Source organism: Microtus oregoni, unplaced genomic scaffold (assembly GCF_018167655.1).
Source record: "Microtus oregoni isolate MIOR12 unplaced genomic scaffold, Mior012 000056F_ref0000123, whole genome shotgun sequence".
Classification (NCBI taxonomy): domain Eukaryota; kingdom Metazoa; phylum Chordata; class Mammalia; order Rodentia; family Cricetidae; genus Microtus; species Microtus oregoni.
In genome coordinates this window covers 8,788,100-8,802,669 of record NW_024543832.1, presented here as the reverse complement: position 1 = coordinate 8,802,669, position 14,570 = coordinate 8,788,100, and the positions used below count along the sequence as shown (strand labels likewise).

The 14,570-nt window shown below is 48.1% G+C and overlaps 2 protein-coding genes across 3 annotated transcripts; one reads left to right on the top strand and one right to left on the bottom strand.

The window, feature by feature from the left end:
• Positions 1–991: 991 nt before the first annotated feature.
• Rnase6 (ribonuclease A family member k6) lies at positions 992–5,649 on the top strand. Of its 2 annotated transcripts, XM_041639024.1 has the most exons (3): positions 992–1,024; positions 4,403–4,489; positions 4,819–5,649. In XM_041639024.1, the coding sequence occupies exon 3, from the start codon at positions 4,825–4,827 to the stop codon at positions 5,281–5,283; it is 459 nt and encodes a 152-aa protein (XP_041494958.1). In that variant the 5' UTR covers positions 992–1,024; positions 4,403–4,489; positions 4,819–4,824; the 3' UTR covers positions 5,284–5,649. The 2 variants fall into 2 exon arrangements, with proteins under 2 accessions (XP_041494958.1, XP_041494957.1); XM_041639023.1 differs by lacking the exon at positions 992–1,024 and having other exon boundaries at positions 4,374–4,489.
• A 7,006-nt stretch (positions 5,650–12,655) lies between these two features.
• On the bottom strand, positions 12,656–14,104 carry Rnase1 (ribonuclease A family member 1, pancreatic). The gene is made up of 2 exons (XM_041639081.1): positions 14,061–14,104; positions 12,656–13,368 (listed from the first exon to the last, which is right to left on the bottom strand). The coding sequence occupies exon 2, from the start codon at positions 13,342–13,344 to the stop codon at positions 12,898–12,900; it is 447 nt and encodes a 148-aa protein (XP_041495015.1). The 5' UTR covers positions 13,345–13,368; positions 14,061–14,104; the 3' UTR covers positions 12,656–12,897.
• Positions 14,105–14,570: the final 466 nt, after the last annotated feature.

Genomic DNA, 14,570 nt, shown 5'->3' with positions numbered 1-14,570 from the left:
GTTAAGATACTTATATAATGTTTGTGTATTGATATATATTTACCTACTGCAATATATATTTGTACATTGTTTATATTTGGAGGTCATTGTCCTCATTTGTTTCACAGTCGTTTATTTTCTTAGTCTTAAAGTTAGATAAATATTGAGAATTATATAGATTAATAGTCATCTAAGTTTGTCATTTATAATTAGACTAATCAGGTTCTTTAGATATATAGAGTTTATACTCAGTATAGATAGATAATCTTCAACTTCTTCAAAGAGCTGTAGAAAATGGCCTTTAATCTAACTCAGAGTTTTGTGGTAGTGAGACACAATTGTTCCTGGCAACACTGCTCTATTCCCGAGAGAATGTTGAGCACCAAAGACACTCCACCTGGAGCCTTTCTTTTTGGCAGAACTGGCCTTGGGGCAAAGAAATGCCCATACCTCAACCACTGACAGAGATACAGAGCGTGTATCAATGGATAAAACAGGACTGTCATATCCTGCCAAGACAGGGTAAGATAGTTTTGAAAAGTTGCTTGCCTTTGAAAATGGTATGTCAGTTATGTTAGGCCTTAGCCAATGTTGGTTGCTTCAACGCTGCTAACGTGACTTTGGGTGATTGCCCAGGGAGCTAGTTGTCTCTGTGATTTGTTGCATGTTTTGGAAGTTGTTTTACTGAACTTCCTATTTACCCAGGTAACATTATTTCCCTTCTCAGATCTTTGATGGGGTTGAAGACTATATAAATGTAGTTACTTTCTCTCATGACTTGGCCAAGTTATTTATTATACAAACCTAAGGTAGTTAGAATAGGATATTTGTACTTATTGTATATAATTTCATAGTAGGTTTAGAACTCTCTTATTTAAACAAAAGGGGGAAGTGTTGCGGGAGGTCCTCCAGCCTATAGCCGCTGAGATACCAGCCCATTGGGGCGTGGTCTCTCTCCCTTTAAAAAAGTGGCCACTTCCCTCTCCTCTCTCTCTTCACTTCCTGCTCCGCTGGCGACTAGACTCCCTTCCTGGGACGGTGATCTGTAAGTTTTTTCCCCCTTAAATAAATACCACCCTATTAATCATAATTCCAAACTGGTATGGCATTGTTTGTGACTTACGCCTTCACTTTCTGCCTCTGGCTCTTGTTGCACAACCTGAGCAGGTGAGTTTCAGTTCCTGAGAGGACCGCAGTGGCTTAAAAGGCAGCAACAATTTAAGAAAAGAACAACAAAACTCGTAGCAACACAGTGAATCATAGGGAAGACAGTATAGCAAGGCTTAAGACAGAGTAAAAGAATTGGGTCATTCAGTCAAACTAAATGCCGCACATTTCAAGAACCACGATGTAGTTCCCACAGACCTCCTGTTCTCACCTCCTCTGCGTGTCCTACAGCCTGAGTCTCCACAGCCACACTGTTTCTGACATGTAAGAACAAACACACAGAACCTCTGGGGCAGCATGAACAGTGGGACTAGAAGGGAAAGGTTTTCGCACCAAAGGTGTAGAAAATGCTTTCCATAATGCATAGAAGAAAATTTCCCAAAGCAAGGGGGAAAAGCATGCCCATCCACATAGAAGAAACACACAGAACACCAGCTAGACTAAGACCATAAACTTCAGTCATAGGTAGGGGAGAGGCTCATGAGACCCCTCCAAGGGCAGCTCTTTGTATTGATGGTTTTTTGGAGAAGTCACTGTCTTCAGTGCTGCAGCCTTTTTGAGTTGCTCTACTCCAGCAGAAAGAGCTTTATAGCCATGCCCACATGAGCAGTCCTGAATATGTGAAGGTGCATGGTGGTAGGAAGGAGAAAATGGTGGGAGAGTGAGGAGAATAAGACACACACACACACACACACACACACACACACACGCACACACTAGTGAGGTGGCCCCACAGATAAAGGAGCCTGCCAACAAGCCAGGATTATCTGAGTTAATCCAGGGGACTACAAAGTAGAAGGGGAAACCAACTCTTGCAAATCAATCTCTGATCTCCACACATGCACCACGGCACAAGTTCATGTGTGTCTGAGTGCACATATTTAGATATCAAATAAATTTAAGTTTAAAAAAGAGAGGGTGGGGGCATGCGTGTGATCAGAATGTAGTGTGTGTGTGTGTTTATGACGTTGTCAAAGAAGAAGCTAATTTTCAAAGCTACTTTCAAAGGTGTGTGAGAGGTTGGGAGATACATGAACGTGATTGCAGGTGACCAAAGAGGCCAAGGACTTCAGGCTCTCCCTGGAGAGGGAGTTACAGGAGGTTGGAAGCTTCCTGATTTGGTGTTAAGAACTGAGCTCGTCCTCAGCAGAGCAGGTCCACACTCCTGACCTCTGAGCCATATCTCCAGTCTCTTTAAAGCATTTTAAACCATGCTTTCTGTTACTGTTGTTTGTTTGTTTTGTTTTGAGTCACTGTTCCAGGTAACCAGGGCTGGCTCTTGTCAGTATCCATAGCGCTACATTGGCAGGATTGAGCCACCATGCCTAGCTGTACAGTAACCTTTGAATTAATTACGACTGCGGATGTCACTGGTTACCCAGGAAGAATCCATTTAACGGAGGAAGGGTTTACTGTAGCTCGCAGTTTAAGTCCACCACAGCTTTAGTCAGTATGCCAGGGAGGCATAAGGTCAGGAGCAGGCTAGTTACAACCGTCTCAGTCAGTGTCGGGTCCACGGGGGTCGCACAAAGATGGGGACAGATCACCGAAGTGTAATAAACCAAATAAATCTCCATGGGGCACAAAAAGCTTATCAGCTAGCTGACACCACGGTCAGAGATGAATCTGTAAGGCTGTGGCAAAGGCCAGTTTCTCAACTCCTCCTTTATAGCAAGCGTTAGGCAATAACAAAAGAATTTTTACAATCTCAAGGTAAAACTCAGATAAAAATTGCCCTTCTTTGCAATTTCCATTAACAGAGTTTTCAGTTAAACCAGTGTTTGTATTTAGTCCACTGTTGTTCCCTGGCCTTCCCTGACAGTGTTTGCCAAGGCTCTGCACCTTCCCTGACACTGCCAGTTTCGCATAGCAGGGAAGGGTGTGGGACAATAGAAAATCAAAAAGTCAAACGTCACATATATCCCATCATTTAAAAGTTAGCTCACATCAATTTCTGGCTTTGAGTGGCTGGGGGTGGGGTATCTAAAAGCTGATCCTCAGTTTGCAGAGGGCAGCTTCAGTCTTGCAGACAGAGCTATGGATTGCAAAGCGGAGTAACCCACTGTTAATAGTTAATCCTTAAGCTGCTGAGAAAGCTGCTGACAGCTGTCATTCTCCTGGACTTACAACTTTATATTTCTTTATCTCTATATTCTTATTTCTATGTTTTTATATTCTTATTCTTGGACTCTTCAGTCAGGAAGCGTAGAGCCAACAAGAAGTGGAGCTGTGTATAAAACCTCAAGCCCCACGTCCTCTAGGAAATCTCTACCTTCTAAGGGCTCAATAACTCTCCCAAGCAGTCCCACCGGCTGGGCCGAAGTGTTCAGACACTCAGGTCTATGGGGAAGCACTCAAACCACAGCCCTCTGTGGTTATCAGTCAAAGAGAGCACAGTGGTCCACTCACCTGCGTCTCAGCACTTAGGAGGAGGAAGCAGGAGGATGCTGAATCCCAGGCAAACAAACAAAAAACACTTCTCTGAATAAAAGTGTACTAGTGTAACTATACTTATCTGGGAAAATGCAGAATTGATTAGAAAGAAATAAGGGCAGAGGCAGGGAGTCCCAGTGGAAGGCTTCCCCGAGATCCTGGTGTGATCCTGTCATTCACACCAGGGGTGAGAGGAAAGAGGTTCAAATCCAAGTGCCCTACACTTCCTCTTCTTCACGCTTTCGGGTCTCCTCACACACAATTCTGCCTTTAAAGGTCCTTCCCGCTCTGTTCACCTCACTCAAAATGCAGCTCAACTTGGACAGCTGAGTGTCTCTTGTTCCCTTGGGTGTGAGTCCCACTGTGAGTGCTATTCATGGCTATTGGTTCATGCATGGTTGTTTATTTACCTGTCTTTCACGACTGTAAGCTCCTACACGTGGCCTAGCATCTGGCCCTAGAGACATATGTACAAAAGGGTGATTTTTCACGTGTACTTGCAGGAACTCATGTTGCCAAGTATACGGCAACTATTATATAAATATACAAAGTATATTTTTTGTTAAGAAACTGAAATCAAAGAGCTTCAGAACCAGTGGAGCTCCAGTCAAAAAGTAAGTACTAACCCTTAGCAAGTGATCAGGTCCTTAAAACTGAGTTTTGAGCAGACTTGTTTCTTGAGTTGAGTTTATTCTTCCTCTTCACTGACATCAAAACTCTGAAGTGCTTACTTGGAGGTGGAGCCCAAGTCCCACAGGACTTCTGCAAAATCTAAGGTTCCTCTTTCATGGCCTTAAGAATCCTTCTTGCCCCACCTTTGCAGCTGTGACTGACTTGAAGCAAAAAAAGCTCACAACCTTGGACTGATCAACTGCCCGTGTTCTCAGGAGGAACCCAGCAAAACCACCTGGTAAGAGAGGCTCTTCACGCTTCCCGGCCCTGTCAGGCAGGGGAGCTGGCTGGGAAATTGCTGCTTGCAGAGGGAAGCTAAACATGAAAGGAGGGAAGTACTGTGTGTATGAACACAGGCCAGAGAGAAGGAGGAGATGAGCCTGCCACTTAGGGAGCACATTCATCTTCTGTCTTCCTCACTGGGTTTCAGAGTTTTCATAGAATTATGAGACTGGTTTTCTTTCACTTTGAAGAGTTATGAAATCTTAAAAGGAAGGGAAAAATACAGCAAACTGGTTTGCTCTTACTGTTTCTTCTCTTACCACAAACTTTCTTCTTCCTACACAGAAAAACATGGTGGTAGATCTTCGCAGGAGATTTTTTCTCCTATTGCTGCTGGGGCTGTGGGAGCCCATGTGTCTCCTCACTGGCGCTCACCCTAAGGGTCTCACCAAGGCCCGCTGGTTTGAGATTCAGCACATCCAGACAAGTCCTCAGCAGTGCCACACAGCCATGTCTGTCGTCAACAATTACACCCGGCACTGTAAGCCGAAAAACACCTTTCTGCACGACTCCTTCCAGAACGTGACTGTCGCCTGTGGCTCTCCCAACATCACCTGCAAGAACGGTCAGAATAACTGCCACCAGAGCGCGGGGCCTGTCAACATGACGGACTGCGCGCTCACTGGAGGGACCTTCCCCAACTGTCGCTACAGCAGTGCTATGAAGTTCAAGTTCTTCATTGTGGCCTGTGAACTCCCCAAGAACCCCCCCTACCAGCTGGTCCCTGTGCACTTAGATGCCATTGTCTAAGGCTCGGGACACTTTCCCTCTGTTAGACACAGGTCCTCTTATGCTTCATTCCACTGTTTCTTTTGTTCCTATGAAAAAAGGAAGGCCTTGGGAGAATTAGAAAGCCTCAGCTGTCAGAGCAGAGTCAAGACAAAAAGAAATAGGGTGCGTGGGTTAAGATGGGGTTCAGGAATTGAGCAGTTCACCAGCCCCCCACCCAAAAAGGAGAGACAGGATTATTTTTTGCATTGGGGTTGCCTCTGTTGGGGAGGAATATAGAAAATAGATAAAGAAGGTCTGAGCAGCTGAACAATTTATCCTGCAATTGTTTGGGTCAAGCTTCATTGTGCTGTGTTTATAGAAATAAAGTCATTTCCTTTTTCATGTAATAAATTTTGCTGCTTTGTTGTTTGTTTTGTTTTGGTGGTGGTGGTTTGGGGTTTATTTGTTTGTTTAACAGGAGGCAGGCACTAGAGGCCTCAGGCACACACGGGCTGCACACAGCCACGTGGCAGGAGGCACGCAGACCTAAAGATGCACACAGCCACGCTGGTGAAGGTGGACGCTCTAGACGCAGACCTTTGACCTGAAGGCCGTATTTATACCATAGTCTTAGTTCTATTGCTGTGAAGAGACACCAGGACCCTGACAATTTTTTTAAAATAATTATTTTAGGCCCTTTGTTCGCGAGCTAACCAGGCAGCGCGGAGTTTCGATCTGGGCACCGAGTGAAACATCATTGTGGTGAGTGAGTGCTGCGGCAGCTGGGAACATACCTCAGCCCGCCCACACTTCCAGGCCATCCTACAGGGGCTATACTGCCCAAACCGCCTCTCTATTTCTATCCCATTCAGCTTAAAATAATTATTTTATGTAGAATGGGTAAAACTTTTTTAAAGGTGTTATTTATCATGTATCAATTTATTTTATGTATACAGTGTTCTGCCTGCATGTCTGTCTACACACCAGAAGAGGGTACCAGATTTCATTGTAGATGGTTGTGAGTCACCATGTTGTTTCCGGGCATTGAACTCAGGACCTCTGGAGGAGCAGCCAACAGCCAGTGCTCCTAACCTCTGAGTCATCTCTCCACCAGGCTAGTCTATGGGAAGCCTGTGGAGCTTTTTAATTTAATTTTATTTTGTTTTACTTTATTTTATGGTACTTTTTTTGGGGGACAGGGTCTCTATGTGGTCCTGTCTGCCCTGGAATTCTCTATGCAGACCAGGCTGGCTTCAGTCTCACAGAGATCCGCCTGCCTCTCCCTTCCAAGTGCTGGGATCAAAGCTGTGTGGCACTATTCGGACCTGAAGCTTTTGCTTGATTGAAAATTGATGTAGACGAGCTCAGCTCACTGTGGGCAAGGCCACCCCTGGCTGGGTTTCCTGGATGTTATCAGCAGGCAGGCTGAGGAAGCTGTGAAGAGAAAGCCAGTATACAACAGTATACAACACCCTCCATGAGCACCATATCAGTTTCTGCCCGCAGGTTCCTGCCCTGACTTCCCTGGATAAGTGACTACAAGCTATAAATAAAATAAACCCTCTCCTTCCCAAGTTGCGCTTGATCATAGTGTTTTTATCATTGCAACCACACAAAGGTGGCACACCGTCAGAAACAGTTATGTAACAGAGCATCATTGCTTACTCGGAGGTTCTCCAGACACCCATGTATCCTAATTCGGCTTAATAATAAAAGCCCAGAATCAGACATCAGGGTAAAAGATCAGAGAAGAAAAAGAGCCAGTCACTAAAGAAACTTCTTAAGTCTACCGAATCCTCAGACCAAACAGGCAAGATCCTGTCTCCACGAATCCTCAGCCTGAATGGGTCTGAGATCCTGTCTTCAGCCACCTTATATTTTTGTCTCCACCTCCCAAGTACTGGGGTCGAAGGCATGACATCCCAAGCTCTGGGACCACCACTGCCTGGCCTCCATGGTTAACCAGTGGCTAGCATCACCTTCTGATCTTCAGGCAAGCTTATTTGTTAGAGCACAGACAAAATATCACCACACCCTGTTTTGTATTGCTTTATAGCCCCCAGATACCCATTGTCTGCCTTGGTTTAGCTGGTTTATTCCAGATTTCCATATCAGCTTCATGGTGTCTATATACAGACTGGCCCCCTAGAGCCCTTGGTGTAAGAAATCGGTGCCTCTGAGCCTCTGTGGTGACCCTAAACAGCCCCAGCATGCTGTGCGGTAGGGAAAACGCATCTGGACTGGGCTGGTTGGTGCTGGGAAAGATTATAAGTAAAGGGCCCTCCTAAGAATGCAGGTAATCCTAAAGTAGACGCCTCCAGGCTCTGGAGGTGGGAAGTAGGGCATCTTGTGCCGAAAACAATGGGCCTCGATGGGCAGAGCAGCCCCCCAACTAAGCTTCCTTCCTAGCCCTGAGCCATTAGTTTTATTAAACATATTGTTTGGAGCTGGAGAGACAGCTCAGTGGTGAAGAGCCCTGGCCTCTCAGGAGGACCCAGGTTTAATTCCCAGCACAAGCATGGCAATCATCCGCAACTCCAGCTCCAGGGATCTGTCACCCTTTCTGGCCTCCAAGTGTGCCAGATGTGTCCATGGTGCACAGACACATATGCAGGCACCACACCTATGCACATCATAAAATACATTTAAAAATTAGGGTTTGTTTTCTTTCATTGATTTATATGCTGATTTTTATTAATTTCTTCTGTTTGTTCTGAATTAAATTTGATCCCGTTCCCCAGTACCCCTCCTTGTACCTCAGGGTGGCCTAGAACTCACTATGGAAATAGAACTGGGCTTGAATTCATGATCCACTTGGCAAGTGCTGGAGTTGCAGGTGCCTCGTTGCTCACTCTTCTGTTTTCCCAGCTCTGGGAAGAACTCAGCCAAGCCTTGTCAGGAGCCCCTGTGCACACTGGGGTTACAAGTATGGCTGACAGGTACGCCTACTGTGCTCATCACTTTTCTGGTGGCTGTGACCCAGTACCTAATAAGAAGCAATGAATGCAGGAGGGTTCCAGAGGGCACAGCCTATGGTGCAAGGAAGGCGTGGCAGCGAGTGCAGGAGACCACATTGGATGTGCAGGGTGTGCAGTCAGGAAGCAGGGTGGAGAATGTTGGGCACCATCGGCCTTCCTCTTTCTGGTCAGACTGTGGATGTCACTGGCCATCAGTGGGACGCCTCTCATCTCACCTAACACAAACTAGAAACATGCCCAGGGCCTTCTGGGATGAGCCCAGGCCCTGCCAGGTTGACAATGACTATTGACTGTCACTGTCTTTTTGGTGTCTTGGATTTTGATTTTTTTTTTCTATTTTGACAACAGTGATCTTTCCAACTTAGATAATATGAGGTGGTTTGTTTGTTTTTGTTTTAATTTGTTTTGATTTTTTCCCCAGAGAATATATAGGGGAAGGAAAACCATGATCAGAATATATATTTATCAATGGAAAAAAACTAGATAAAATAAGTCTGTTAGATGAAGCAGAGTTCCCCCCCCACACAATACTTTCTTTTCCATGGACATTTAAATTAAAAATTCTCTGGATATAACTTCTATTCATCCATCTCATGTGGGAGAGGAGTAGTTACCAGATACAGTCTTCTGAGCTAATGTTCTGGGGTGAAGGAGGGTCAGCAACACCGTGTGGAGCCTCTGGAGGATCATAGGTTCCCAAACCCTCAGATAAAGTTGCTAACCATCGCTGAGTCCTGGAATCCCCCATCCTCCTCATCCAATCTCTTTGGTGATAACTAGTTTTGGGGATGCGCAGATTTGTTTGTTAGCAAAGGTGGGGCAGGCTACCCTCCTTCTCCATGCCTGTCTTCTATAGATATTTCTATGTGGCCTGTTAGTAGGTAGTTTTGTAGGATAGTCTCTATGCAAATTTGACTGTTAGAACAAAGAGGGAATGTAATCACTCCAAGGCCTCATGGTGTAGGGGAATGAAGCAAGGTCATTCCATGGCTCCTTGCAGAAGTTAGACTGCTGAGGTGTTTGGGAAAGGGAAGAATCATGGCTTCACAAGGTTTTTATAGATAAGACAGTGACTTTTCAAAAAGACAAGTCTTTCCACAGCTCTGCAAAATGGGTGTCCCATAAGTGTATACTCATGGGTTTCCCTTTATGAATCTGTCCACTGTGCATTCACTGTAGAGTCTTGTGGGCTCCAAGAACAAGGCAGTGGGAATCATAACATTATTGCTCCACAATTCTAGAATCTGGAAATCCAAGGTCACCATGCTGGCAGGGTTAATTTCTTCTGGGGGTCTCTTCTTGGCTTTCAAATGATCAACTTCTATCTATCCTTCTTACATGCATGTGATAGGTGTCTGGCTGTCTGTCTAACCTTCAGGTTATATCTATCTTCATCAACTATTTCTAACCTAATCACTTTTTTATTTAATTTCTTTTATTATTTTAAAAGAAAACAAACTACCTTTCTTCATTATACATACCAATCCCCATTCCCACTCCCTCCCCTCCTCCCAATCCCTCCACCTACCCTCCACACCACCCCCATCCACTCCTCAGAGAGGGTAACCCAGTCACCTTTTTAAAAGGCTCTATCCAAACTCAGTCATATTCTGAGGTTCTGTGGGCTAAGGTTTCAGCCTATGAGTTTTCAGAGAGCGTGATTTAGCCCACAGTAAAGGGTGTTGTGGGAGAGTGAATCTAACTGGCCCCCATAAGTCACAGGGAGTGGCACTGTCAGGAGTAGGTGTGTCGCTGTGCCAGCCTACGAGGTCACTCAGTGTCACAGCCACTTCCTGTTGCCTTCTGATCTGGATGTCTGCCTGCACACGGCCACGCTCCACTGTACAGACCTATCCCCTTGTGTTAGGAAGCTGTGGTACACACGGGGAACCATGAGCACAGGGAGCTTTAGTTGGCTGAGTTGGAGCCAGGTCAAACTTTCTAACATTGTAGACGCAGGGCAGGTGTGAAAGGAAAGAAATTGACTTTTCAGAATAAGCCCTTCCCAACTTGTAAGGAAACTCTAGGAAGTGAGACACGAGCCCCCACGCAGCCCCCACGCAGCCCCCACCCAGCCCCCATGCAGCCCCCACCCAGCCCCCACCCAGCCCCCACCCAGCCCCCATGCAGCCCCCACCCAGCCCCCACGCAGCCCCCACCCAGCCCCCACCCAGCCCCCACGCAGCCCCCACGCAGCCCCCACGCAGCCCCCACCCAGCCCCCACACAGCCCCCACACAGCCCCCACCCAGCCCCCACCCAGCCCCCACCCAGCCCCCACCCAGCCCCCACCCAGCCCCCACGCAGCCCCCACCCAGCCCCACCCAGCCCCCACCCAGCCCCCACGCAGCCCCCACGCAGCCCCCACGCAGCCCCCACCCAGCCCCCACCCAGCCCCCACGCAGCCCCCACCCAGCCCCCACCCAGCCCCCACGCAGCCCCCACCCAGCCCCCACGCAGCCCCCACGCAGCCCCCACGCAGCCCCCACGCAGCCCCCACCCAGCCCCCACCCAGCCCCCACCCAGCCCCCACGCAGCCCCCACGCAGCCCCCACGCAGCCCCCACGCAGCCCCCACCCAACCCCCACGCAGTCCCCACCCAGCCCCCACCCAGCCCCCACCCAGCCCCCACGCAGTCCCCACCCAGCCCCCACGCAGTCCCCACCCAGCCCCCACCCAGCCCCCACACTAGTAGAGCATGCCCCATGCAACCCTCACGCAGCCCCCACGCAGCCTCCACGCAGTCCCCACCCAGCCCCCACCCAGCCCCCACCCAGCCCCCACACTAGTAGAGCATGCCCCATGCAGCCCCCACCCAGCCCCCACGCAGCCCCCACACTAGTAGAGCATGCCCCATGCAACCCTCACGCAGCCCCCACGCAGTCCCCACACAGCCCCCACGCAGCCCCCACCCAGCCCCCACGCAGCCCCCACGCAGTCCCCACCCAGCCCCCACGCAGCCCCCACACTAGTAGAGCATGCCCCATGCATTCAGAGGAGCAAGTTCTCTGTTGAGTTATGAAGACAATCGTGGCTAGATTAGCATGTGACATAAAACTGTTTTGAAAGATAAAGCCTATCTCTTTAATTCTTATATGTCTAATTATGTGTATGTGTCTACATGAGTTTATGTGCACCACATACATGCAAATATCTTCAGAGGCTGGGAGAGAGAGAGTCCCAGAGACCCTGGGAATGGTGTTACAGGTGGTTGTGAGCTGCCATGTGGGTGATGAGAAACAAACTGGGGGCCTCTGGGAGGGCAGTAAGTGTTCTCAACCACTCACCCATCACTCTATCTAGCCCTGCTTTTTCTCCTTTAAGACAAGGAGCTGGGGGGTGGTGGTGCACACCTTTAAGCCCAGCACTCAGGAGGCAGAGACAGGCTGATTCCTGAGAGTCTGAGGCCAGACTGGTCTACAGAGTGAGTTCCAGGACAGCCAGGTCCATTTTACAAAGAAACCCTGTCCCAAACTGCCCCTCCCCCACAAGAATGAAAAAGAATTGGGAAGATAAACATGGAAGAAGTTCATTCCAACAATAGCTGGGGCAAGATGGCACAAGGTGGAAGAAGGAGGATCAAGAGTTCAAAGCCACCAGGGGGTCAGCGGTGGCACACGTCTTCAATCCTGGCACTGGGGAGGCACAGGCAGGCGGATCTCTGAGTTCAAGACCAGCCTGGTCTACAGAGTGAGCTCCAGGACAGGCAGGGATACACAGAGAAACTCTGCCTCAAAAAACAAACAAACACAAAAACAAAAACAAAAAAAGCTCAAAACCATCATTGGTTAAAAAGAAGAAAACACAAATATGTCTAAATCCATTGACTGATCTGCAGAACAACTGTCCCTTTTGTTTCAGAAGTGACAGTGGCCAGTGCTACAGAAATACCCTTCACCCTGCTTCCCACATGGCCAAGACGGTGCCACCTTCACTGTTTCCCACGAGCATCATTGGACTCTGACTCCCAGAGTGGTTGTTGAGGCTGAAGCCCCCATGTCTTCCACTCTCCCCATCAGATCTGCATCAGTCCGAGGAAGCAGGAGAAAAGGCAAGAGCCAGAGCTGCCTTTCCTTCACACTGAAAAAAAAAAAAGTGTGGAGTGAACCATGACTAGAGGAAGCTCACAGAAAGGCAGAAGCAAAAGTGATGTTCTTTTTACTCTCTTGGCGGCAGGACTGTATTGGCATGGGGCCAACGGACTTGGCTACTGGGTGCTGAGACAGACTTTAGACCTACTATATAGAAAAGTAGGAGAAGGATGAGCACTCAGTAGGAGAGGTAGAACATTCTAGTTTTGGTAATATGATTAAAGCTGCCAGGAGTGGGGAAGGTCTGGACCCATGGGATGGCTTGCCTGCTGTCCTTAGTCCATTGTGAACTGCCCGAAAAAAACCACCTCTGGCTGAGCAATATATAATGAACAGAATTTTATTTGCTTCATGATTCTGAAGTCAAGGAAGTGTCAGGTTGAAGGGACACATTCTGGCGAGGGCTACCTTGCTTTCTTTGTTCCATGCAGGAGCACAGCACAGCAGAGAGAAGCATGTTTGGTCATGTGGAAGCCCTAACAGGGACTATTTCTTTCTGGGAAAGAATGAGAACGGGAGGGGCAGGTACTGGCATGATGAGGTGGAGAGACAGAGACATCTGACTGCTTTGGCCTAGGTGAAGCCCTACACAGAAGCATCAAAGTGGACCGGCACAAAGGGGTTCCCTTCGCAGGCTATGATGATGTGCTTCTGCAGCTGATTGGTCTGGTAGTCGCAATTGGGGTACTTGGAGTTGCCCTTCAGACGGCAGTCAGTGATGTGCAGGGCGGAGTGGCTCTTGTAGCAGTTAGAATTCCCGTTCTTGCAGGTGACATTTTCCTGGGAGCAGACAGCGTGAACATCTGCCTGGGGTTCATGCACAAAGGTGTTTACAGGCTTGCAGTATCCCTGGGTCATATTCCGGCGCTTCATCATCTGGTTGCAGTAGGTGGCGCTGCTGGAGGAGCCGGTTGAGTCCATGTGCTGCCGCTCAAACTTCTGGGCAGAAGTTTCCTTGCCCAGCGAAGGCTGGACCCATCCAAACACCAGGACAAGCAATGGGAGCAGGATGAGGGACTTCTGCAGAGCCATTGTAGCCTTGCTGCTCTGAGGACCCTGACAAGAAAAGGAAGAGAAAAAAGAACACACTCTCAGAAGAGTTGCAGCCTCCACCTCGGCCTCCCCAGCACACTCCCCCCACCTCAGCCTCCCCAGCACACTCCCCCCACCTCAGCCTCCCCAGGCCAATTCCACTTTGGGTGAGCCTGGAAGATTACCCTTTCTGAGAGATCATGCAAATACTAACACTGTTTTACTTCATTACTTACTGAAGAGAAGTCTTTCTTTTCTCTAGGTGGTGGGCTGTGTCACCTAAATTCTTGGCAGTATTCTGAATACTGGAGTTTCTTTTGTATAAAATACATTTGAAAAACAGAACACATTTGTACACTGTGTTCAAATGGCTCGTCAGAAGGTTTTTCTGAATATGTAGTGAGCTAAATTGTATTCCTGAGTCATCCCTGACACCCAGGACTATAGTTGATAGCCTTATAGTACAGGAGAACTTGGTCCAGGGCCTGAGGGATTGAGTTGTATTCTAAAGACACATACTTCCTTGCCCACCCTGGGTACTCTGTCCTTCCCATCCCATGAGTTAGTTCTTACACCTGTCTATGCCCTGCCTTCACCCTGATTCCCTCTAGTTTTTTGCCTGGTCCAGCTTTTCTGAGTTGGTATCAGTCAAAAGTGACTGGCCTCAACTCTCTCAGTTCTAACTGTCAAGCAGAAATAGTCTCTGGACTACTTACCTAAACTTTGAGTTTGAAGTTCGGGGCAAATTGGAAGCTAGTTTCTGCAGCCACTCAGTCCCTGTGGTGTGGAGCTTAAATGGGTTACAAAGGGGTTGGCTTCCAAGAAAAACAGGAGAAGTAAATCTTGGCCAATTTTACCTGACTGATAAAAACAAGGGCATCGTAAGCTTGGATGGGAAAAGCCCCAGGGCTGCCAAGGAAAGAGAGAATGCAGTTTGAACCTCAGGTGCTGATTCCCAAGGGGCAGCAGGGCAAGCCACTGGGACAATGGCACGCACACTTTGCAGTCCTTCACAGAGCCCTTGTAACCTGTGAGCAAGTGTTTGCGCCAATTTCAACCTGGAGGTTTGAAAGGCCACATAGCCATCCCGGGAATCACAGAGAGGAAAGTCCCTCGCCATTCTGAATGGAACCAGATTGATGGTAGCCAGGATTCCAGGCCTCCCAGCAGTGCTTTTCTTGGGGGAGAAAGAAGGAATAAGCTGTCTGCAGGTCAAGGGTTCTGGT

Excerpts from the sequence above, each read along its gene's own strand:
- Rnase6 (XM_041639024.1), top strand. The coding sequence starts at position 4,825 with ATGGTGGTAGATCTTCGCAGGAGATTTTTTCTCCTATTGCTGCTGGGG.
- Rnase1 (XM_041639081.1), bottom strand. The coding sequence starts at position 13,344 with ATGGCTCTGCAGAAGTCCCTCATCCTGCTCCCATTGCTTGTCCTGGTG.